Source organism: Lathamus discolor, chromosome 10 (genome assembly GCF_037157495.1).
Source record: "Lathamus discolor isolate bLatDis1 chromosome 10, bLatDis1.hap1, whole genome shotgun sequence".
Taxonomy (NCBI): domain Eukaryota; kingdom Metazoa; phylum Chordata; class Aves; order Psittaciformes; family Psittacidae; genus Lathamus; species Lathamus discolor.
The window spans coordinates 10,475,830-10,503,164 of record NC_088893.1 but is presented as its reverse complement, the minus strand read 5'-3'; the positions used below and the strand labels follow the sequence as shown (position 1 = coordinate 10,503,164).

Below are 27,335 nucleotides of genomic sequence, written 5' to 3'. Positions count from 1 at the left end.
AGATTCTCTCAACCACAGATTCATCAATACAACAGTGAAGTCCAGTATAGCCATCACAAAAGGCACTGCCAAAATCAGAGAGATTCACTTCTGGAGCTACTTACTTTACAGGATACTTACATGAAATGCTTAGTATTAAATCTACTATACAATTTTGTCATAGATACATGCAAATTAGAGTACAAATTTAAAGACTACCTACTCAGAGCCTGCTGACTACCTTACACTGCTTCCTTTCTCGTTTATGGCTGGCAGCTCGCTTTTAGCGATTATCATTTTGAGAGCCTGGAAAATCAGTGTATGAGATGGCTACACAGGACCCACTGCAGAAAGCTCATTTACAGTAGCATCCCATCACTGGCACTCCCACGCAGCACTTCTCGGATGTTAATAAAGATCAAGTATGCAACATGAGAAGCCTTAACATTCATAAAGGAGCCAGGTTTGGCAGATATCCCCATTTAACAGGTAAAAATGCCACAGCAGGTGGATTTTCTAAAAGGTGATGCACAAAGTCTGCAACAGAATAAAACCTCTAATAATTTGAATTAGAGACCATGCTTCAACTTGATTTAGAAAAACTGATTTCACTCATGGATGGTATAAAGAGCCCCTGTCCTGATATAGGACCTGGCTTTAATACAAACCAGTGTATATGCCTGTGACATATAATACCTTTTATTAAATTAATACAAAGTGGCATAGCCGTTAATGGCTGATACAGCCTTAAAAGGACTACTGACACTTGGGTGCTAACTTTCCCTCTCCAGGACAGAGAGCTGCCTGGTTCCTTTTCAATAGAAGCACTGAATGCTATTTTCATCCTTTGTTCCTTTTTCTACAAAAATAAACTACCATGACCACTCCTCCCATCCTTCACTCCAAGTCATACGCAACCTCAGGTGGTTTTCTTGAGCAAAGGAGGATCTGTACACCCTCTACCTTCCCCATGTATAAGGATGAGGCTGGTTGGGATGACTATCCTACACTGATGGCATATACTGCTCAGCTTTCCCATTACTATTGTGTTCCTCAGCCCTGCACGGAAGAAGAAAATGATATTTTGCTTATGGTTTGCTTCCACCACCAATGCAGACTGGATTGACCATCCAGTCCCAGACACTGAGGACAAATGTTTTAGGCAAATCCTGTGCAGCAGCATGATCTTGGTATTTAAACTTCCGATAAAACTACTGCAGGAAAGAAGTTAGAGAAAGGCAAAACCTGTCAGCCTGAATTTTCCAGAAACATTAGAACGATCTCAGTAAGGATGGAAACAAGGTAATAGCATCCACTGAACAAAGTTAATAAAATACCGTTGTAATAAAGGTAACATGAACAGTCTGTCAGCACTAGGCAGCAGAGCAGCACACTGATGCCCACCATCAATAACCCATGTGCCTATCAAACACTTCTGGGCACAGGCACTCCTTTTGTTTCCCAAAAAACTTCAATAATTCTTCTTGGAGCCCAACAAGAGAAGGTGAAATACCAGCTGCAGCAGGGAGCAGAACTTCTCCAGCGCTTATAGTGATTTACTTAAGTAGGTAAAGCCCTTCCCAAATCTTCATTCACCTTGAAGCCAAGCCATCAATCAATCCAATCAATCAATATACACCTTCTTGGGACTTCTCACACAATGAATGCAATCAGTGCTAAAAGCAACACTGACAACTTGCCAAAGACACCCATGCTATGGGCTGCTGTCCTGTTCGCCCATAATCATACTGTTCCATCAGCTTTAGCTGTCACTTCTCCTTGTTACCTTGCACTCCCAAGGTCTTGAGCAACCACGGGAAATCCTTCATTTACAGAGAAAAATGGACTTTTCAGCATAGAAAAGGGTCACTTTCTTTACTGAGTACAACTGAAAATGCTCACATAAGACTAAGTACGAAAATTAAACTAAACAAAACAAAACAAAAAAACAATCCCAAACCTGACCAGTAAGGAACACATACATCCTGACAGCCTGTTGAACCCCAGTGCTGTACTGTGATGCAGCTGAGGATGGCAGGTACCTGACGTGATGTAATGTGTCCTTTCAGACAGCAGCAGCCTCCCAAACCCCAGCGCACACAAAGGGGAGGGATGTGTGCAGAGGGATGAACGACTGCAGGCGCAGCCTGTAAAGCTGCTCTTTAGCACAGGGAAACATCAGGCCTGAAGGCAGCAAATCTCACAGTGTGATATAAAGCTACAGCTCGAGAGGGAAAAAAAGAGTATTGCTGGAACTGGGGAGTTGTGTTTGGACTGGAGTGGGATAAACAGTGGAGGTGAAGCATGCTTTTCCTCTATACCACTGCTGTTGGCTTTGGTTTGCAGTTATTTTTTTATGGTTTTCTGTTGAATATTTCACCCAAAGGGGAAGAAAATGCTCTATTCACAGAAAAGAACATTTCAGTAATTTCACCTACTTTTCTCCAGCATTTAAGTTAAATACAGCCCTGCTTTTCATGATCTCAAGTATTATATGCAGCAAATGTGACAGTTCTGCTTGCATACAAAGAGCCAGCTCTGCAAGACTACTCACTGAAAAAGCATGCTGCGAGCTACAGGAGCTGTATTTTAAGGCATAGAGAAGTTGACTGCTCTCCAGCACAAAGCCACTGCTTAACAGAGAGGCCCTTTTATCATTCAAACGGCATTAAAGGAGTTAAATTCAATATACTGGTAACTCTGCTACAGGAAAATTAAATGTTCATCCTGAAATTTAAAAACTCCACTTAGCCCCAGACAGATTCCAATTAATACTAACTACTTTCAGGGCAAGTTCAGCTCAATACTAACAGTTGGTGCAGACCCTAATAAAATACTACACACTCCCAGCATTTCCTTTTTGATAGCTAATAAGTATGTAAAACTGCTCTTCATTAAATTTAAATGGACTCATTAATAAAATATTGAGGATGTGCTACTTTAAGACATCAGGAAAAAAAAGTATAAATTGGTGATAACATTATTTCTATTTTTAAAAACACATCCCACGGAGGCACCCAAGATAGATGAGAAGTGCTAAGCTCATCCCACAAGCTTATTTATTTATTTAATGCTTCTTATGTGCTATTTTTAACCGCAGAAGACAGCAAAAGGCATCCATTAGAAAAATTACATTGGTTAGAGCCTTCCTCACACCGGTTAAGTGAGAGAGAGACCTGGCTGAACACGGTGTTATGAGACATGTTTTTTTCCTCCCTTTCCTATAGGTTTCTGGAATAAAAAGGCAATTTTATTTCTGCAGCATCAGCTAGGCCAGAATCTGTATCTGCAAACCTCTGTCAATCCTTACTCATTCCCTCATCCCCTCTTCCCACTCTCCTCCACTTCCCGCATGGTTTAATTTTGTAAGTAATACATGGCTTGAATGCATACAAATGTGCTTAGCACACAGGGACAGTTAAAATGTAGATGTATGGGTATGGTTTGGGTTTTTTAAGGTTCAGTTCTGCACAAAGAAAACAAATGAGAAGAAGTGCCATCCTCTCCTGCTATTGCATCATTTTGCAGAAGATCTCTTCCTTTGGGAGAAGAAAAAATTAGTTTAACATTTTCTACTTTTTCAGTAGAGTTAATGGAATTTATCTTAGTTGATGTTGGTTTTCCTTAGGAATCACGATTCTTTGGTGGGCTAAGAAATCAAAGGAAGATTCTAATCCTTGTCTGTCCCATCACAAATACAAGTTTTCACGTACAAAAATGCTACAGCTACACTGCCAGGTTATTTACTTAGAAAAAAACACTACTGACTAAGCTTCTCCATGCCATCTTCCTAACTGGGAGCTTTCTTCGGGGAAATAGAGTATTTTCATGCACAACCTGAGCAGCAGATTTTCCTTTTTCCTCCCATTTGCAGAAGCAAAGCCTAAACTCCACAGAGGCACTCCAGCGCTTCCGAGCAGTTTCTGCCAGGGTTTCTGGTGAAGCAGAAGACAAAATTGCTCATAGACATTTAGGTGCTATTTCAGGAGCCCCTGCAAGCATTTTGATTCTCATCCTAACTTTGCTACAGAAGACACAGCCTGACCTGGATGTGCAGTTGCTGCCAGGTTAACAGCTACAGACAAAACGGGTACAAAAGATGAATTTCAGAGGCGACACAGGTCCGCTGCCATGCTCCAGGTCCCCACATAAAGCCAAGGGCAGTGTGGGAGGAACGATCACCCCACACGGGGTACAGCATTGCTCAGCAAGTTACATGGGTCAATCTGGACAGAAGTGTAAGTCTAAGCACAGGACTGGGCAGTTTCTGCATTTGCAGCAGCTGGATTTCTTAACAGCTGTTTTCCCTTCTTTTAAAATTTTCCACAGAGTGAGTTTTTCCGTAATCAAAACCATAGAGGTTTTTGGTGTCACTCCGAACAAGGACAGTTTGCTTGTTCTACCTGCCTGGAGATAAGCTCAGTTTGCTGAGAACAGGCATTACTGAACCCCATAATGGAAGGCTTTGATTCATAATCTGTTCATACATGGCACTAACAATGCTTGATGGCCAAGAAATACTTTCATTTCTGAAAGAAGTACCTTTCTCCACAGTGGGAAGGTCACATTACATAGGAAACTATGCAAGCAGCTGATGCACAAGACAAGTGTCACCAGCGGAAAGTTGAAGAAAAGGCAAGTAATGCAATTTTGTGGGTACAATAATCACTACTAAACTTGAGATTCTAGATAAATACTCCAAATATTCTCTGTATTTGGACTCCTGCCTCAGGCCAGGCATGGCTTGGCCAACAGAGCCTCTGATACAAGTTTGATTTCCCCACTCACTTCTGAAATATTCTCAATATTCTGCATGTGGGCCTTAGGAAGAAGGCTACAGTCTGCCAGCAGCAGGCAGGACCCCAAGCAAATTGCCTGCTGAAAAAACAAATTTAAGAGTTCACATACTTCTTTCCCCTTAAGTATTACATTCAATTACATTAAAAGCCTAATTTCCAGGGCACGGCATCCATCCTACATTCCTCAGGCTGCCCAAAGAGAAGAAATGTGAGTTCTCTGCCCAGTTTCAGATTTTTGCTTGAAGCCAGAAACTGCTGGGACTGAAAGCCTGAAACACACTTACAAATAAGCAGTTATTCAAGAAACTAGGGAACATTATTTTCAAAATCTGGGAGTGCTGTTCTACATCCTCCCTTCTTGTGAGGAACACCGACACACAAGTGACTTCACCTCAGAACCCAGAGAGACTGGGGCAGACAAACTTCCAGGCAGGCTTGAATTGCTTTAACTTTCCCACTTGAATAAAATCCTCCTCCACAATTGCCAGCCGTTATGACAATCCAATGAGCAGAAGCAGAGACCGGATGTGTCAAACAACTTCTCTGCATGACTTGATGCCGTAAGTTTAACATTCTCCTTGGTAGCGCTGTTCACATGTAGACTTGTGCAACATCTACACCACACACATAATGCCATCAAAATAGCTCATTACCAGGGTCTTGCCCAATTCCACAACCACACTAACTTATAGCAGGGACATTCTTTTATTCGCTCCAATGGATTTGGCCTAGAATGTGTACAGACCTCCAACAGGTCTGTCAAAGAAGGGACCTGAGATCTTGACATTGGCAGGTTCTGAAAATAATTGACAAACTCCTCTTTAGATCTACAGCTACTACAGAAACAACTGCCCTTGACAATAACTCCCTCATTATCAGTCAAACCAGCAAAACACAAGCCTCCTGGAAAACAAACAACGATCTGGAGGATCACAATAGGTTGCCCATGAATTATGGAAAAGCCAGGTTGTGTTGCAGCACTGGAAGTTTCCACGTCTCAGTAACATTTCAGAGATCCTTACTGCTCAACAGGAGTGGGGAAAAGAACATGTTAAGCCACAACTGCCAGCAATGTTTCACACTTTAGTATTGGAAAAGACACACAGATCCCAAAATCCACCCCTTTCAAGATAAATACATCATCTGTGACTTCAAGAAACTGATGTCCTAGACACCACCAACATAAAAAGAAACCAATAGGCAATATGAGTAGTCAATCTCATGAAGACTAGTTACCCCAGAAAGCAAGGTACATGATATTCCAAATCATCCTTTTTTTGCTTCCCAGGAGACCCGAGTCAGCACATACAGAATGTCTTTTAAACACGTCAGGAACAAGTTCGTTATTTGACTGCATACACGTCTCAATGATTTTCAGGTTAAAACCACATTTGCCTTAACCTAGTGTTACACTTCTCACAGGCCACATCCATCTTAGATGAACCTACCATGTGGTAGTGTTATGTTTGCACCATCAATGATTGCTTGTGCCAGTTCGTGATCATTGCTCTCGAAAGCATGTGCAGCAGCCTTGAGGGCATCCCAAATCTCCTTGCGACCTTCAAAAGCTGGTGCTGTGTCCCAGAACTCGTCTCTCTTGCTGCGCAACTGTCCGTCCGTCATGGGGTAATCACTTTTCCATTTTGGTTTCTCTTTTTTCAAGGGCTGATTACGACCGAGAGCAACTGTTGAGGGGAGAAAGAGGAAGGGGAATCAAAAAAAGGCAATAGCACAAAATTACTGAAGTGCCCCTTGGTTATTCTGTTTAGGATCTCCTGAGCTAAAGATCACTTTTGGGCAATCCTGATCTTTTTCCATCCTCTTCAAGGCACTGACTCCCGTCCTCTGGGCTCCAAGCTGGTTTGACCTCTTTGAAAAACTGAGTGGCTACCTCTTCCTGCTTGCTTATTTCACCTTCACCCCTGAGCACCCCACAACTTCTGCCCAAGCTCCTTGGTAACTCCTCATCCCTCCAGCTGTGTTGTGTGTGCCTGGCTGGAAGGCTCATACCCAGCACATACATCTGCCAAAGGCCACAGCCAAAGCAGCATTACAGCCAGACACCCGTTATCCCAACACCAGGGTGCAGTGAGACCACACTGCATCTGGATCTCTGCTCTATGCTGCCAGCAATACTCCCTACTCAATAAATGAGACACTCTGTTAATATAAGAGTTTCAAGAGGCTGAAAATTTTTTTCATCATCTCCTTTTTTAATTAACAGTTTAATTGACAGTTTTTTAATTAAAAGATTTAACTCAGAGTAAGTATATGCAGAAAGGCAAATAAGATGCATAAAGGCTGGAACTGTCAGAGAGAGAACACTCTAAAGAATAACTCAGGAATCCATCAAGCTTTAAAAACTGGTTACCTCATTCACAATAAATGCGAAAGCATTTGTTTCATTTTAGCTACAGCTGGTTCTGTGTAACAGCCAGCACTAAAGATAATCACATAATGTTAGTGGATTACAACTACCTGCTCACTTTGAATTACAGCCTTGCTACAACTGTGTTAAATCCTTCTCTTCCATTTGTGTAAGGAGTTATATTTCACCTTCTGTTGAAAGGAAAATGGAAAAGAAGGCAGCAAGCTTCAGTGCACACCAGGAAGACTTTGTCTTCGCAAGAGTTAAAACCCCATTTCCTTCAGGCCCCTCCTGGCAGTGGGAGAAGCAATTGCTGAAATTGGACCTGCAAGGACAGTACAGGGAGAGAGCAGCAACAACCCACGAAAACAGTTCTCACCCTGGAAAACCCTGAATACATAGTTTAAATGTCACCTAAGGACACAAAGTGTCCTTCAACAGTTGAACTAAATTCAAGTGTGTTTGCTGCTGAAAATAAGCAGCGCATCTATGGTCATAGAAACTGGGTGATGAGGGCAGAATGCTCCTGAAAGACAGGTAAACTACACAGGACTGAAGTCAGTTAAAGACCCCACCATGTATGATGCTGGAAAGCCATCCCCTCTTATGCTCTCCATGAAGAGCCCCTGCTGTTCCAAGAAAGCAGAAGTACCCCAGCTGCCACCAGGCCAGGGAAGCATGAAGAGATGCAGTCTGTCACTTACACCCATGTTATCAGGCCGAAATATCTCTTCCAAGAATGAGACACCACAGCTGCTGCTATATCAAAGCCTGTGAAGCAAAACTGCTGCTTATCAGGTGCTCCTGGCTAGTCTGCAGGGATAGGAGAGCACCAGGACAAACACAAGGGCTTCCATTTAGCACTCTGTATTCCATGTACATCCTTAGAGATAGTAAAAAGCATTTCCTTCCTCCAGACCCTCTTATTTTTCTGGTAAGAAGTCAACAACAGCTGACAGACCTGCATCTCTCTTCAATCTTACTCCAGCGTGCATTTGTGAATGGAAGAATAGTGTAATGTTTAAACATTCTTCATAGTTCTTAATGTAGACTTACACTGTATCTCTATAGTTAACTACAAAATGTATTTATGGCAAAGTGGATGTGTGTGGGTGAGGGACATGACTGAGAAGCCTAAGTGTCAATATATCAGAAATACTCATTTCAGATAAGCGTGACATTTCGCAAAAATAGTATTTAATTCCAAGATTCCTTCTTCTTCCTTGATGTTATTTCCCCCACCACCACCACAGATGCACTCAGCTGTTTTCAGATAGCACCTGACAATGAGCATTGGGTCTCAGGGTTGACCATCAGTGCCTGCTGCTACAGCGGACACTGCAGCTTAACACACGCTTTAAGGAGACCAAAACTCATGTACAAGGTTTAAACCTCACACCCTTACACAATCTGACTTTTTATGACCAGAGAACTACCTACTTAATTTCGTAACTCAGAACAACATTCAGATTTAAGAAGTCGAGACTTAAATAACTGAAAATAAGGTATTTCAAAGAACTCCTGATGGTGACATTGACAACTACGTAAAGGCATGAGCCTTCTTCACATAAAAAAAAAAACCAACAGAGTTTATATTTGCACGGAAACAAAGACCATAATTAAAAGTAGCAAATGACAACTGCACAGCACACATGCAATGACTCCAGTTTTTATTCTGTTTCCCATGCAGAAACTAACAATAATAAACTTCTGAATCCTTTCAAGTGACCACAAACATTTATTGCTTTTTGTTTCCATGGGATTGCTTCCATTAGATTGCTTCCATTTGCTTTTCAAAGAAGTGCTGACCATTTAACAAATCTCAGAACAGCAAACCCAAGTGTTTACAAAACACCAAGTTTCCTGGCAAAGCCGAGCCCTCACTGGTCCAAGTCTCAGCTGAGCACACGCAAGCTGGGAGCCAATGATGGTCCAGCCTAGAACAATGGTGAAGGAGGCAGCCCAGACAAGATGGACCGCGTGCATTACACAGTGTATTAAGAAACTGTAAAAGCGTATGTGGTAAAACACTTAAATCAGGAATTGTTTCCTTTTTAGGCTTTGCAGTCAGAGCATGAACATTTCAGACAGACAGACTGAACAGGACACCAAGAAATGTGGGTCAGTGGGCAGCTCTCCTTGCATTCTACTTCAGCTTACATCTGTCTGCATGTACCTTCAGTGAATGCTAATTTATCCCACAGGGCCCTCTCTTTCTCCCCAAACATTAATTATAAAAGCAGGTTAACAGCACTTCCCGCAGTCCCCAAGTATGGCAGCGTTTCATACACAGCCCTGCCAGCCCCATATCTAGCACTACAGCAGAACTGTAACAGGCCATTTCTCTCCCTCGCTTGCCCTTTTGCCCAAGACAGCATCCCAATAAATTGCTCTCCATTAGACAAGAATAGCAGCGGAGAGGCTAAAGAGACAAAGATTCCAGCAAACCCAAGTAACTTCTCCCTGGAGATACAATCCTTCCTACAGTCAGCAGTGATGATAAACCCAGTGATAAATTCTTTTCTTTCAAGTTGGAAAGAAAGATGGCGGAAGAAAGTGACTCTACAAATGCCTCTAAAGCCAAATCCAGCCTAACAAGCCATCTATCCAAGCACTAAGCTTTAAAATGCGACTTGGCGTTGCAAGCCACTATTTAAAAAGGTCTTTAGCATGTTTACCATTTATTAGAAGTGCTTCAACAATCCTCTAAAAGCTTTATACCTCCCCCTGAAGAAACATTAATCTCTCTCTAGCTGGAGAGAGAGCAGAAGGGATAAGAAATTGAAGACACATAAAAAACCTAACGTGTAAAAGGGCCCAAATCTTTCACTTTCCACCTCATGTTTTAGTCACTAAAGATAAACATCACTATGTGAATTTCTACAATCAAAGTTTTGGACCACATTAAAGGATTTTCCCATTTCTGTAATAAAAATGATAAAGAGTAGTCAGAATAGCACTGAAACAAACATCAGGAGTCTGAAATGCTTTGACAGGTATTTACAGTGTCAGGTTTATATTCCTCACTTTGGAAGTAAACTAGAGCTCAAAAGAAAATGTTGAGTGCATTTAAGACCATGCACATCAGAGGCACAGCCAGCTTGCAAGATCTGCGAGAGCAAGTAACATCCACATTAATTTTTCATCTTACATCACTTCAACATAAGTAAGAAATTATTAATAACCTGCTTGAAAATATGAATAGTTTTATAAGTGCCAAGAAGGCATGCTCTCTCTGAAGCAATACTGAAAGTTGCCCATCTCAATAGACGGCAATGGTTGATATTTTTGGCAAGAGATTTATTTAGGAGGAAATATGAAGACCATTAACGGTCTACTTTTCAAAAAGGAAAAGATCAGCACATTAGTGAGACTCCAAAAATAATTTAGCTTGTTCTTGCCCCAGTAGCTCACAGATATTCAGATGGTGTTGTGCAGCCCAAAGAGAGGCAAGAAGCTGCTGACAAGATGCAGGGCCTTGCTTAACTTAAGAGCAGCCTTTCTCAGGGAGAACTACGTGGCCTTACAAAGGCTTTTCCTGGGCTGCCAGAGTGGTTACTACAAAGTGATCACAGATGCTCTTTATCCTCCTGGATATTGGACTTGTTCTAACCAGAGAGTTACCTTAAAGACAGCTCCTTCACTGTTTCTCTCCAGTTTGAACTGCACTACTATTTACATCATACGCAGAGCACAAATTACCAAATACAATTTTTAGGTCTTGCTAAGGTCCATTCATGTTAATGGCAGAAGCAATAGCTAGGGTGGTAAGAAGTCCTGATAATTACATAATGAACCTCTTAGGGCTCAACACACGTAGGAGAAGAAACCCAAACCTATCAGTTAGGAATGCCTGGATGCAGCAGGAGCCAGGGTAGAAGATGGGACTGCAGTGATGCACAGATGGCTGGAGAGGCAGGCAAGCAAAGGGGTAAGCCTCATCTGAATCCAGCATTCACCCACCCTGCACATCTGCCATCCAGGTGTCCCCACACACGTGAAATGAAAGGACTGCTCATACCCCCTTCCACAGTCGAGCATTCCTTATTGGACTGTTTTATACCTCAAAGTGACTTAAAACCAGTGGCAGACAAGCAGTAGGCCGTTTCTGCTCCATAGATAGGATCTAGCAGCATATAAAGTGTTTTCTTTTCACAAGTAGAGTACCCCAGGATCCTGGAGGAAGCTAGTACTGCCTGACCTACTAACCTTAGCTCCTGGAAAACTACAAAATGCTATTTTTCAGAAGGAAAGATGTATTTCTCCAGTCCCTGCAGACTTGAATTACAAAAGTTTGTTTCCCAAAGCAGTGGAATCAGTAAGGTTATCTATGCTTCTTTAGAATGAGCTTATGCAGATAAATCCAGATATTTAAATCAGTTTCTTAACAGAATGTCAAAAAAATGTCTATGTAGATAGAACTTTTAACAGCTGTTGTGTTTGTTATGTCGCTATCACTGTGGATTACAGTACTGCTGTCTCCTCCAAAGCAGACCAGATGAGTATGAGCAGCTGGTAACAGAAGAGTCTCATACTAAAAGCCACTATCCAGCTAAAGCATTCATAATTCCTAGTTTATACATCCATGAACTGTAGTGCTCTATAATCAAATTGGATAATATTTCTGCCTCAAAGCGCTTACTGTCAAATTAAATAATGCAAATGCAACCGCTGAATGAGACATCAGAAGCGTACAGCGTCTGGAGGAGGACAGGTGGACCTCTGCTTCAGTCTTGAATTAGATCTTCCTCCTCAGTTACTGACCACACAGTAGCCCTGTAAGAAAGGCCACAGATTTGGTCCCCTCTTACAGCCCAGTCACCTCCAGCAACTGATCTCAAAACTTAAGCCTTTGGGGAAATGTCTCCTTTGCCATCAGTCAGCCTTGTGTGAGCCCCTCTCTCCCACTCCATTTCTTCAAGTATCTTTCACCTGCTTCTGAAAATAGTGTTAAGAATAAAAGAGTGATTTCTTCCTTTTTCTTTGAAACAGAAGTGTATGTTGCTTGTAGCATTAGCCTTTTGCTGCTCTTATAAGAGGTGGAAGAAACTGTCCCAGTTTGGCCAAAACATGTGTTGGAAAAGTCTCCGTGCACACACAACCCATCCGGGACACAGAGAGCCTGGCAATGCAGTTCCCAGAATCCTAACATGATTTAAGTTGGAAGAGACCTTAAAGCTCATCCAGATCCAACCCCCCTGCCACAGGCAGGGACACCTTCCACTAGACCAGGTTGCTCCAAGCCCCATCCAACCTAGCCTTGAATACTGCCAGGGATGGGGCAGCCACAGCTTCACTGGGTATCCTGTGCCAGCGCCTCAGCACCCTCACAGTAAAGGAGGCATGTGGACTAGACATGCTCCATTTTAGGACTGGAAGCTCAAAGCTATTGAACTTTATGCATTCACCAGCAGCTGCAGGATGGAGCTGCAAGAACAATGCCTTTCTGTGCTTCCACATGTCTGCACATGTTTATGAAGTCCAACACACAACAAGAAACAAGCACTGGGGAAGGCTGACATGGAGGGACCCCATGGGTTATGACTTCAGAGCAGATACAGCCAAGTGTTAGAAGATAACATCAAAACGTTTCAAAATGTTGAAATGACACTAGTATCGGGATCACGAGTTAAGAGCAGATACAGGCAAGTGTTGGAAGATAACATCAACATGTTGAAATAACACTAGTATCAGGAGAATCTGGCAAGATCTGGTAATGCTTTCACTGGCCTTCTTTGTTTTGTTTAGGAAAATATCTAAAAGATGAAGACAACTGCTTAAGTGTTGAGAGATGAGAAAGATTTTGAACGAACTGTGAGGAAAGGAGCAGGAGCACCCAAGAGAAGTACTGAAGGAAGGACAGAAAATCACCAAAACAATCTATCTGAATGGGAAAGGTTAAGATAGATTTCCAGAAACTGTTCTCAGCGGAAAAGATGGGATTTGGCAACTGCCAGGCTCCCAGGCTCCACAGGATAAGGACAGAAATGATAAACCATCAAGGAAACAACACAGACCAAAACTTGCAGAGGATGAGGTCAGCGAGGAGAAGGTGGCACACAGGTGCTGTTTGGTTTGCTTTAACTGCAGGCATGCACAGGTTCAATAGGGGAGCAGTATCAATTTGAGTAACATCAGTGGGTGATTATTTGAAGATAGGAAAAGCTAACTAAATATTGTCGAAATAGAACACATGCTCCAAAATATTGTCCTTACAATATTGTTTGCTGGTTGAGGATCAGTTACAAACAAAGTATTTTTCTAAGACAAATGAAATGCAAAACAACAGTTTACTATCCCAAGGGTTTCCCTCCCCACAATCAGTGAGCAGTGTTCTATCAAATGAGTCTCATTTTAAATCTATTTTGCTCCAATTTCCTCATAAGGTATCTTGTAATTTGGTATCAATATCTAGATACAGCTCATCCTAATAATTTTCTTTGCATCATTTTCTAGTGTGATCCTTCCAACAGCTGAATTATAACAGCGCTAGGAAGAAGAGTCAGTACAAAGGAGAGTTGCAGAAAAAACAGCTAAACAGTGGGAAATGCATTGTATCTAAGAAGTAGACAATTTAAATTACACTAAATAGCACAGGCTACATTAAGTAGCTGAAGAGCACAGCAGGAAAATGACAGAATATTATCTCTTTCTAGTTTTCAGCATTTTTATTTCTTAATAAGGTTACTTTCTTGCAAGGCAGGAACAGTGTTTGGGAAAGGAAGTGTCCCACGACACTAGTAAAAGACTTACAAATAAAATATTTTACTGAACACTTGAATATTCCCAACAAGGAAATGAAGGAGTAGCAAGATTTCATGTGAAAACTAAAGGAAGCATCTATCAGTTCAGTCCTGAGATTATTCAGAGCAATGTAACAGACCTGTGGGCCTGAGAAAAACATGAGCTTTCCAATTGCTGTGGGTGGATGGATGGATGGGGGCATGGATGGATGGATGGATGGATGGATGGATATAAAAACAATGCTAGAAACTAGGTTGAGTTTTAGGCTTTTTCAGGAAGGTAGACTGGGAAGGGTAAATGAACACTACAAGAAAAACTACATTTCTTGATAGAAATTCAAGTCACATGCCTTTAAACAGATGTGTAATAAAACACCAAGCTATAGACTCAAAACCATATTATAAAGGTGCAGCAAACCAGTTAATTTTGAGCCAGACAAGACAAACTTGTGGTGTGAAGCTTTCTAAAGCAGCAAACATAACAAAAACAAAGCTGTGCTCAAGAATAAATCCATCAACATGCCTCAGGGGCTCCTTCCCCTTTCTCCTACCTGGAAAGGGGTGAAGGAGGGAAGGAGAAAATAATTAAAGAAAACAAAAAACAGATGGAGAAGGCAGGAACCAGTGGGGACAGCAGACTGATCACCATCACTCAAAGCCAGGCTTGCACTCCTGTATGAGCTGCCTGCCAGACATGACTGTGCTCATGCTAGATGATATATGTGGTCCCTCTGGGAAAAGGGGGTGCCATCAGTCACTTGTGCCACCACTACGCTCAAAGCCAACCAGACAAACAGCACTGTGAACCCCCAGACGATGCTCACTTGTGCTGGCACTAGGGATGTCGCAAAGGTTTGGTCAAAGCAGGAGCAGGGAATGTGCGCTCCCTGCTCCTCCAGGTCTCTCCTCAACTATTAAACAACACCTTCCTCCAAAAGGAGTTAATTACACAGAAGAAACCACAGTGAATAAAATGCAAGTTACACTGGTAATTACAGGCAGCCTTGGACAAGTCATACGTGCACAATGCTTCCCTGCCTCTCAGCATTCACAAGGCACTGAATCTTTGCCGAGTCAATCCAGAAGCTTCACAGCATGAGATATAAAACACATGAGAGGATGAGGGCGTATGAATGTGCTGGACAAAGAGAAAAAATGACTCTAATTACCAGCTATTACACTATATTTTCCATTTCTCCCATATTTTCAACAGCAACTGCAGAAGATATCAAGAGAGCTTTATATTTCCAGGCAGCTCATCATTCATCACCCCTTACATTTCAAAGAAGACAGAAGCCAGCAGTATTGCAGTGAGAAATAAAAGCTTCAGACTTTTGAGATCTGCTCCCTGATGGTACACCAGATCCAAACACCCCAACTCATCCCAACACATGCAGGATCTATTCCGATCACCAACAGCACTGATGTGTGCTTTGTGCTGGGACACACAGTGACAATATAGGTCGCCTTTCACAGAAATTTAAACCATGTTTGTGTATTTTGTCTAACGTGAGGTGCAATTCACATCTGAGAGCCAGCTACCAAGAGGTGAACTTCAGCCTCCCATCAGTTCATGCAGGTTTTATAAGGACAATTCCACTGCTCCTGGAGCTTCAAAAGCAAGAGAGCAAACCCTGACAGTTACAAACGCTCCGGCTAAGTGGTGTCAGCTGGGGCAATAATGCAAACAAAGCGCTGAGATTTCAAATGCCTCAAGATTTCAGATAATATTTTTCAAAGCAAATTTTTCACACTGGTCTCCCACCAAAAGCTCAACACTATTTCCTAGTGTTAATTCTGTGGCTCTGATATTAGATTACAAAAGCTCTGTGGTTACTCCTGAGCCCTGCTTGCCCACCCAGCTTCCCACTGGAAACACAAGCACAATATTTCTCAATCATCTTGATTAAACTCATGATTTAACAGCTCTTCTCCTGACAGATAAAGTCTAAGGAAGCAAACGTCTTTGTAGATTCGCCACCTCAAACCTTTAGTGCCCCGGTCAAGGGCCAACCACAGATGAAGCAGGAACGCTGCCAGGCAGAGTCAAGACCAGATGATGCCCATCTGTCTCTATCACACACCATCAGAGGAATCTTGGAGCCACAAATTCTGCTTTCACATCCAGTAGGAAGAACAGCAGCAGCCATACTAGCTGCTCAAGCATTAGCTTCAGCCTCGCAGTGTCTTAGTAGTGCTGTGGTGAAACAGCTTCAAGGGACAGACGTTATCAACACAATTACTTGTCAGCACTGTTTACATTAGAATTTAAACTGCTCCTATCTCTGGTAGATGCACGTTTTCAGCTGGATGCAGAACAGGATAAAGATTTACCTCTTCCCAAAACACAGCACGCAAGCACTGACTTAATCTGTGTGATCTACAGCACCCAACTAGACTATCTTCCTTGGAAGCTTATGACAAGAACCATTAAGGAAACTGTCAGCAACATGAAAAATACTCTATTTGAGATAGGCTGCATAAAGTACATGCTTCTTTTGACTTCTGCAAAGCATAGCTCAAGTTAAAACTCAATCACAGCTGAGAGCTTGGCATCCACAGAGTCTCTTGTGTGCAAAACAAAGTAAGCACAGTATGCAGACCAGCAGAGCTGGAAACAGCTCTGGAAATGCAGTGGGAAGCTGCACAGAGCTTACCTAAAAATACCCCAAAACAAAAGAATACTACCCCAAAAAAGCCACAAACCACCCAAACCCAGTGTTTTCTGTCTCCCATCATGAGGAACAATGCAACTAAACAACTTCACTTTTAAAGTACTAAAACCCTTTTCTATCATCCCCTCAATTCAGCTAACAGGGAAACTTCAGACACAACAGATAAAACCATAAAGCAGCAAGTTCCTCCAACTGGTCAACTCCATGCCAGCGTATTGCTGCGATGCAAGCACATGCCTGCTGCTCCATGCCAGCAGCATGAACCAGTCTCATCTGCTAATGGGGATTTAATACAAGGTAAGATCTAATGTTCCCAGTTGCAAAGAATTCTATCCTGGCTCAAAAGCCCCCTTCCTCCTCAGTAACATTCTCCCTCTGACCACTGCATAACAAGGATCTATTTGAACTGCTAAGGAAGGATTTAAAGACGTTTACTGCAGGCTGACATCCCTCCTGTCATAAAACTTACAACTGGAAGTGCTGGAAGTGCTTCTCTGCACACTAACAGCCAAGCTTTGAGCAAGGCACATATCAGGGTCTGGCTCAGCGGCAGTTACACTGAAGCTTTGCTTTTTGTGTTGGCCTAAGCCATGGGAGCGGCAGAGCCGGTGCCAGCTTGTCACACAGCCACAGACCAACCAACCCAGGGTCATCACAAATTCTCTGGGTTCGGTTAAGTGACAGACGGGGACATCTGCTATACATCTGGTCTGCGTTTAAAACACCAGGAGAACTTCCAGCACCAGTGCAATTTTCATTTAAAAAAAGGGGGGAAAGAAAATCAAAGGCAGCCGCAGCCTTATCTTTCATCCTGCCAGAATTATAAAAAGCGTTGAGGTGATAATTCGCTTTGAACAATGCAGCCAGCTCCGCCCTGATTAGGTGCAACTGCACTAAAGCCAGCCAGAACAGCCTCCTCAGCAGACCGTTTGTGTACTCAGTGACGCTGCAACTGGTGCAGACTTTCTGGGCGATGCCACTAGTGAATTTACTTTATTACAAGTAAACCCAGACTTCTGCAGCTCTTAACCCATTTACTGGGCCAGAAGGAAGGACAGCAAGGGAAGAGCTGAGGCATTTCAAGGCCCCAACAGAAACAAGCGCCAGCACCACCAAGATTCAAATCTAGTTTCAACATAATTGAAACCTTTTTAGGTCACCACTGCAGCTCAGTGCTACCTAGGAAAATTTTAAATCCAACAGAGATCCTAGAAATCCATAGGGTTCCCCAACAGTAAAACTGCTTAGGAGGAGCTGCAGAAGTCAGCACAACTTTCAGATCCATCTCACCACAATGTTCATTTGCATCAGGCTTTAAAACTTTAAATTTAACACGATCTGTGTAATAAGGTGTAATGCACAAGACAGATGGCCAGTTTAATGTTCCTCATGAATACGCAGGTGAGCACAGAATTCCTTTCCATGTCACTTCTGCCACGTACAGCAGTCACAAGTTCCAGAACGAAATGAACAAAAAAGCTTCCAAGCTGGTAACTGTTTTTACAGTGACCAATAATTAAATCGGCTTAGTTACAGAATTTAACACCACATCTTGAATTTATTCCACCGTCACAGTTATTGGCAGGGATAAAGTTTCACATTAGCCAATTAACTAAATGTACTATTACTGTATCTCAGCTACTTAAGCTCATCAGTAAATTAAAGAGCTCAGTAAAAGCTGAAAATAGGAATCTTACTTGACACACATACCAAACATACATTATCTTAATGATTTAATTTTACAGTTCCATCTTATGTTCCACAGGTGCCATTTGGAAAACTGAAAGGCAATTGCTTGGTTTGAGGAACTGGTGATGCATAAGCAAGCATTTAAAGATCCAATCTAAGAAATTCTATTTCTTAGAATGATACTTGCTGCTTTGCTAAGCTCTATTTTACAAGGTAGTTTTCCATGATAAAATTACCATTTCACACTCACTACAAATTACTTCTGCATCAATTTTTAGATGCTTTCAACTTGGTTCACATTTAAGAAGTGTTTTATCTTAGTATCTAACTAAAACCTACCACTCATTTTCCCAAGGACTATACCCTGGTAACTTCCAAGAAGTGTGTCTGCCATGCAAGCTGAACAAGGCAAACCTGCGGGCACACAGCCCTGCCAAGCACCTGAAGCTGAGACAGATGTGTAACAATGGGATAATGCATTCTCATCACTCCTCTGATGTCAAGCTTCTTTCTGCAAAGTAATCTCTCAACTGGGTCTTAACAGTAAGTGGCAACGTCTTCTTTAACAGCTGCCAAGTCAGTCCTGCCATACACAGCACCAGCACACCAGTGATTTAGGAGCAGAAAGTCAAGTACTCCACTTGTTGATGTATATCCTATCTAAGGTCGCACAGCAAAAAACATGAAACCACAACATCACTCCAGACTTCCCCAGAATGTGGACCTGGTTTTCTATCTACCACCAAGCCCATCTTTTGGGGATATCTGTCCTTTCTGGCAAGTTTACAGCCACAGGATAAAAAATCCCCAAGGCCCAGTAAGAGTGAGACTTCATTTCTGAAGCAGGTTGATTAAAAACAACTCACCCAAAACCCAGACTAACAAATGCTGCCCATGTTTCAGTTGCCCTTAGCATAAGAGGTTCTTCATCAACAAACAAGGTTTTTACTTGCTACAGTATTTTAACTAGCAGGAGTCATCTTCCTCCACTACTGTCCCTTGTTTCCCATTAGTAAAAAGCAACTCATCACAACATTACCAAATCGGGATGACCATAGAAGCTAAATGATCACATCACTGAGCTGCCAGGTACTCCCAAACAGCGAGGTACCAAAAGAACTAGGTCCATTTTAATGGTCAGACATTTGACTGTGCACACTCAACCTCTACAGGGCGGAAGTCTGGCAGACTGGTGGCTTAACGCCCCAGTGAAAACCAAACCCATTCATTTACTTCTCTTCTTCAGTCAGTATTTTCTGGATCCACAATGCAGTTAATAAACTTAACAATTCATTCATGGAAGTACATATGCTTGCAGCCTAAGCGAATTCCAGCCTTGAGTTCTACAGTACACCATCTAAACCAAGTGGGGGGAAAAAAACAGTGGATCCAACCTTACATTTGATTTTCACCCCATGTGAAGGCTAGAATCTCCCTTAAAACAATGTTCAAAAGAGCCACAGAATCTAAAGCAGACACCGGAATCTGCCTAGGTGCTGCATTAAGTGATACAATCGAAGCAGTTACTTGCAGGAGTGCTGGGGACCCAGGAGCAGCTTACAGCAATTGACTGACAGCTCTGTTCTCCAGGTGGAGATTACAAAACACAGGAGAGAAGCAAAAATTAAACCCTAAAATGAGAGCAGTTGAGAGAGAGAAGTTCTATGTTAGGACTACCTGAGAGCATGGGAACAGAATAAAGACCACCTTCTTCGGAGTAACAGCTAAATTAGATTATTTCCCTATCACCCATCCACATATCCCATCCTGTGTCTCACAGTATATGCCGTTACTCTTCCGTGCCCTAAGATGCCACATCTCTTCTGGAGACTGCTCCTCTACACTGGCAGGGTGACATCTGTTGTCCCACCTCTGGTTTCCATGGAGATTTAATTATGCACATCATAGAATCATGGAATGTTTTGGGTTGGAAGGGACCTTAAAGCTCATCTAGCTCCAAGCCCCTGCCACACGCAGGGACACCTTCCACTAGACCAGGTTGCTTAAAGCCCCTTGAAAGGAAGTTTAAAACACACCGTGAGTTGAGTTTTCCTAGTTACAACTTGTTTCCAACTGCCTTCTCCAAGGAGGAAGATTTCAAGGAGAGAAAGAACACCCTGCAGAATCAGTGTTCATCAAAGGCTGAACAAAGCTCTCATTTATTTTCCAATGCTTAAGAAGGAAAGGAAACAAATCATACCCAATAATTAAAAAAAAACATATTTCCGCTATCTATTCTTCCATACTCAGATTAAGGATTTATTTTATGCTGTTTTGTCACATGCTTTAGTAAGTAACAAAAGTGTAATGATAATAATTACATCATTAATTAGCACAATTACCACTGAATAATCCTTTTTTGGATGGTAACTGCAAAGAATTTCCTCTTTTGTGCACTCTTTGTGCATAATACAAGATGGCAAAACCAGCATCATACATGGCTGATGTGAACACAAACTCTGCATTCGAGGGTTCGGGGTTTCTTTAGCAGAGGACAAGCTGGGCATACTCTACAAGTATAATTATCTGCTATTCAGATTAATAGTGATATAGTTCACAGGACAGGCTGGATATCTGCAAGTAAGATTTCTTTAAAGCTGCACAAAGAGTATCTATTGTTTTTTGTACCATTTACTAATAATGACCAGGCAACTTCAGAAGATCAAGCTGCCTTTTGAAAAACACTTGTCAACCTCTCAGCCATAAGGACTCCTTCCTTCAGTGCAGCCTTTTTGTTAAGAAAACCATATATATCCCAGAGTTAGAGACAAATAATAATATATAAGGATACCAGTACATTCTTAGGTAATTAGAAAGCTATCTTCCATCTTCCTAACCTAGAACGAAAACTATTCAAGCCTTTATTGCATGCTGAATATATATATGTATCTCTCATACATCCAGACAAAACACTACTGTTAAATGGAAGCACTTCAACAAAGTAGCCTTAAAACTACATCCTTTCAAGGACATTCTAATCCCCTGTGGATGTACTCAGAAAAAAAAATAGACCTATTATAGCCTATGGTCAAGGATTATTGATGTGATCCAACTTTAAGCATTTAACTGAAATTGCCTGAATTATAAGCATAAACAAGGCAGCCTCCTCTGAGCAATGCTGAGCATAGATGTCAGCTTTTGCTGTGAAGCTCCTTCTGCAGAAGCCTGCTACTTTCTGTGAGATGGAAGGACCTTGGAGTAGGCACAGGAAACTACCCTCTTTATTTAAATTGCTCAAATGAAAACAGATTAAAGCATCCAGAGCCTTTCCACCTTTAGCAAATTCATTTGACCTCTTTCAAAAGTCCCTGAGCACATAAGTCTTTAGTTCTGCTAATGGACTGAGCGATGCTCGCTCTGCACCAAAGGGGAGCACTTCCAATGGACACAACTGCACATCCCCTAAGTAACTTCTCTTCATTTCAAGTGAAACGATCACTACAGAACATAATTTGATTGAAAACACATTTATTTCTCAACAATTCAGAGCATACTAAAACTGGCAGTGCAGTGATTATGCTGGCAATAGTACTGGCTGTTACACACCCACTAACAGCTGAAGTAGGTCTTGACCACAGGCTCTGCTTGCCTTTTCTAAAAAGGTACTCACCATAATACTTGAAGGAGCTTATTTCTCCAGTGTCATCATCTACTCATAAGCAAAAGCAGTGTCGTTCATCAGGACAGATGCACTTTCCGTATTTTTTTCACAAATTATTTAGACATGAGTGCTGTAATAGCAGATTGAAGTCAGTTTATGTCGATTTTGGACTTGAAAGTTAAGTTTCTGTAGGAAAAGTCTTTGGTTCTGAGTTAAAGTGAGTCTGAAACAGGCCCTCTTCTCACCCCTTTTTCTTACTTAAAGGAAAAATAAGCCTAGCTTCAAATTTAAGAATAAGAACTTTGGTAACTGATTGCTGGCTACAGCAGTTACCAGAAGAATACACAAAAACAGCTGGATGCAAGCTCATTCCAGATTCACCCAGCTTGCTCAATTAATTACTGTGCTCTAATGAGCAAACTATGCCCATGAAATGCTGCTTCTGCAGCTCCGATCAAGGATGCCTCAAACACCAGATCCAGAAGAACTGGGGCTGCGTTTCAGACTCCATCACAGCAAGCAAATTGTAAACATTAAAGAAACCCTTTCAGATCCCTCAGCAAATAGAACAAATATATGAAGAAAGTATTTAGGTTTCCTTGCTTTTAAAGGCCTGTATCAAAACCAGGAATGGAAAGAAAGCATACATCAGTGACTTCAGCAGACTGAGCAGCTGTCAGCTCAGGCCAGGACCCAGGCAGTGATTTCATCCAACAGTAGCTTTTCTCCTGCTAACTTTTAAGCTGTAGCTTTGGTTCATAAAACTATGGCCAGTGTCCAGGACCCTCCCTATTACAGCAATATTTAGGCACTACTAGCAACAGAGGCTATTAAAATAATAATCAGAAAGGCAGTAAGAAATAAGAGACTCCTTTGCTGTGGGAAGAGTAATCTCTGCTGGGGTACATCCAAGATGAATACCAGCTACTTAGAGATGACTGGAAAAATCCAGTAGGAAGAATCCTCTTTTCACGTTCTCTTTACACTAAACCTAGAAATTTGAGCTCCAGTATTCTGAACCAACCCTATTTTTATGACAGAGCTAAAGCTAAAGTAATTTCCCCTCCCTGCAGCACAGTGTTTTCATCTTGGTTATCATAGAAGAGCTGGTATCTTCGAACTTCTTAGATACCTACACCTGCAACAGCAGCAGCTGATTCAAACTGTCCCAAACTCTTAATCCAAATTACCACTTCAAGAAAGCCACTAAAATACATATGTTTTCAACAATCACTCTGTTCGGAAAAGCTAGACCTAGGAACATTTAAAGACTGGTCAATAACGCACCCAGTATTCATTTGATCAGTCTCAGCTCTATTTCCATAGAAAGAGCAGGCTGCAATATTAACCTAACCAACCAATCAAAACCAAAGCCTGTATAATCCAAAGGTTTTAGCTAAGGATGAGCATGAGAAAAACGCACCAGAAAATGTTCACGACCGAGTAACATTCACTCCAGCTCCCCCAGCCAAAAAGAGCTCATACAGGCTCATTATTTAGCATCAAAGTTGACTAACACATAATAACCCGCAGTGAAATACCTTGATAAAAAGTTATTTTTGTGAGAAAAAGGGTTCGTGATTTATTAACCTTCAATATAAACAAATCAAAGTTGAAAAGTTTCATAACAAGAATCAGAGAAAGAACAGTGCAGATACCTAAATCTGAGCTGCATGGGAAGAGTTCCTTCAGTTGGAAAAAAATCCTCATATTAATTTATAATAATGAAATGAAACATGTGAAAGAAAGAAGAGTGACTGCACCGAGCAGCTAGATATGAGCTTTATCAATGGGAGATGAATTCAGCTTGGAAATTTGGCAGGCAGAGCAATCAGACAGCAACAGCATACTTGAGTAGGCAAACCTGGAAAGAGTTAAGACCAAATTAAATCTGTTGGTAGAATTTCCAAGACGAATATTCTGTTTGACACAGCACTGAACTAGGAAACAGAGAAGACTTTGCCAGCACTGCCATCTTGGACTTCGTAAAACCTTGTTTTAAGCTGAATTGTCACTACTTAATAAAACTTATTAAATAATACCAGGTTTTAACAGGCTTGATTATCAGACAGCAGTGCTCTCAGCATCCCTCTGGATGTAGCCTGCCAAGAGATGTTACCAAAGTAGGAGACTGGCAGGAACTGAAATGCCTCCTCCCCCACCACCAAAGTATCTGTAGTGTTTTCCTAATGTGGAGCTCAATGCAAATTATTACATCTTGGTAATAAGTTTCCCGCTACAATAAGACAAAATGCTAATGTCATTTCTTCCATGGTCTTGTGGCATGCCATTTTCCCTGAATATAATCATCGGAAAGAACTTAACTGGAGTAAAAAAACTGCACTTGCATTCCTAAACTACACCAACTGTCTTCTTCAGGATACATAAAGCCAAAAAAAGTATACTCCATAACTGAACAGGTATATAGAATGCAAAAGAAATACTCCTTTGTTTTCCAACACAACATTTTGAAGCACCCGTGGTAAGCACTGCTTTAATTAAGTTAACTTACAAATTCTGGAGAAAAAGTTGCTCCCTGGGAACTGATCATGACTGGTCAAGTCTTGGGATGGTTGAAGGCTGAGAATGGGGAGTATTAAAGTGCCCACCCATTCTGCATGAGTTATTGCTACCCTAAGGTGCAGCAGTTAGCTAGACCCCATCAAAGAGGGTGTTTTGTTTGGGGTTCACCAGTTAATACACCCCCCCCCCCCCAGATTTCTACTCCCAGTTGGTTTGGTGAGCAGTCTCCACTTGTGTCAAAACCACTTAGAAAGACTCAACAGCAGCAATAAATGATTCCTGCTACGTTAAAGATAAATGGAACCCCAAATCCTCTTTTTTCAAATTACTGTTTTCCCCACTGCTGGGCACTGACTCTCCAAAAACCAGTGGAGCATTTCACTTTTCAAACTGCCTAAAAAACTAGAGTGGTACTTTAATCACGAGCCATAACCTCTCCTCCTCTTCAACTTAAACCTAATTACTAAAAGGATAGCATTTAGGAGAATTCAGTGCACAACAGACGAGTCACTCTGCTAGAAAGGGCACGAAACTTCCCAGGAAGACAAAGCACACACAAGTCTTGAGACTTGTCTCTACTAACACCTTATTGGACTTTGGTGGGTAAAGGACTACAAAGCCAATCAATGCAGAAGTGAAATGGTACCTTATAAAACATAGGTACCTCGGAGCATTAATTACTGGGCAAGGTAAAAACAACAGCAAGATAGTAAGACTCTCAAGAATTCTCCTCTGGTCAAGCTTACTTGACTTAAAAAGTAAAAGGATAGTTCAGAAAATGCAGAAGTTGCTTCCACCAAACCTGTATGGGCTAGTTATGACACGGTAAACTCTTTGGGGCCACAACTGTTCCTTTGCTTCAATTCATTCACAATTCATAAGCTAGCCCAACAGAGACCCAGACTACAACTTGTACTCAGGAATAGCATGATTCCAGCTGTAAGCACATGTCCCCAAAGAAATGTGATTTTAAAATCCATGAGATACACACAAGGTCACAAAACGCTGGAGTTTAAGTAGCATATTTTGGTAGCATTTCTCTCTGTAAGAAACAAAAGAAAGAAAAACTTTTGGAAACCTGTACCTAGACACATGGCACTATTTATATCATGATCTCTCCAAAGCAGTGGTGGTCAAGGAAGCTCTGCCACAGCTGAAAAGAACCTTGTATATTTTCTAAGGGTTCATGCCATTTAGAAGAAAAAAGAAAAGATGACCCAAATACAGTTGAATTGTTTTTAGAGTTCTACAGGAAAATAATCTTTCTGTACACTGCATTGTTTTTTCTCATTTTGAGAGAAAGCACTCGTTCAGAAAGTCTCCACCATGAGCCAGAGTTCAAGAACTAGATTATTTACACCTCAAGGACTTTCATTCCACTACTGCCTTGCAATACCAAACCATAATATCCATGCTCACTTGTTCTGACAATGCTGCTGCTCCCTCTTCCTCCCACAGGAGAGACTTTTAGTGGTGTATTTTCTCTAGTTCCATTCTGAAGGAGTTTCAGTTAAAGAAAAAAAGATGAGCCTGTAGTATTTTTGGAGCTATTTTTGTGATGTAGTATCAGTGCAGCAGCTGGAGTGTCCCGGACATGTTCAACAAATGTGCTTGTTTCAGTTGTGTTAAGGCAGAGATGGGACGTTGCATTAAGTAACATCAGTGTGAGGCTATACAATGTGTGACTGATTTAAAGCACGTGATTTAATCAAGCAATGGGATTTCAATACTCATGTGGTTTTCTGTTGCAGTTCAAGCTGTTCTGGCACCAGAACTAGTTTTAGATTTGGATAAAGATACAATGGAGATGTATCTTTCACATCTACAGATGTGAAAAACCCAACACACAAATGGCTAAGAGAACTCATCTCAAATGAGTATTTAAACCTGTTTTGGAATAATATCCAGTATTGATAAGCACTTTACAAAACATGTTTTTATTTGGTAAGTGCTTGTATTTATAGCAACCCATGTTCTTTTAATGTACTCCTGTAGGCATATAGCAGAAAAATACAAAAAATGCAGTCTGTTATGTATTTTCCTGAGCCAAGTCATCAACATGCAATTCACAAGTGAGCTCCATCTCTTTAAAAACAAAGTTTTAAATAGATATTTGACAGCTTTCCTCTTCTTCACCCCTCAAAGTGCCAACCCTCAGCTGGGACCTGAGATTTACCACCCCTTCAGCAGGTTTGCTCATTACATGCACTGGACATATGTAATGCACAGGCAAAGAAAGAGATCTGCTCACCCTCAGCAAGCAGGGCGCTCCTGAACAGGCAACCAGACCAAATCCGGGAACAGCAAAGGATGCTGCTACTTAGAGGTGTGAAGCACTGGAGTGCTAAGCTTCATCTGAACGTATGTTTAACTACTGCTGCCACCGAATATAGCCTCCTTGTGAATACATCCAGCAAGAGCTAGTGAAATTGTTAGTCAAATCTTCAGATAACATTTATGGTTTCCTAACTGTTTAACATATATGCTACACTTTGCTTCCCATTAACACTTCCAAACTGCTTATTGCCCATGTATTCACAATCCATGCGTTAACAAACTTGGAGCATCCAGAGCTTGCAATTAGTAGAAACAGCACTTCAACCTTCACCAAAAAAAACCCAAAACACGCTTCCACGTTCAGAGACATGGGTAGTGTCTCCTCCCTGCTTCCAGCATGGCGCTGAGGTCCTTCTTGTTCCCTGTGGGGGAGAGGGATACAGCGCAATGACTCCTGCAAGAGAGGTTCAGAAGCATTTGGTGGTTGAGAGCCCAACTGACAGCTAAGCATTCTGCATGAAAGACATTATTCTGACATACACAGCTTTTACTTGTACCAGAGATGAAGCAAATGCACCTGAAAACACTCCGATGGCATTAAGTCCAGCATCTATGACACAGGCAGCACTTTTCTATACCTCTGCCAAGAAATACTTCATGCAGTACATATGAAGTGTGTGA

General features: G+C 41.6%; 1 protein-coding gene across 1 annotated transcript in view; it reads right to left on the bottom strand.

Annotated features, from left to right (window-relative positions):
- UBTD2 (ubiquitin domain containing 2) overlaps window positions 1-27,335 on the bottom strand; it is a 50,612-nt gene that overhangs the window by 14,455 nt on the left and 8,822 nt on the right. Inside the window, exon 2 of the mRNA XM_065690548.1 lies at window positions 6,227-6,463. Within this exon, the coding sequence (XP_065546620.1) occupies window positions 6,227-6,463 (237 nt within the window). The remainder of the gene's footprint in view (window positions 1-6,226; window positions 6,464-27,335) is intronic.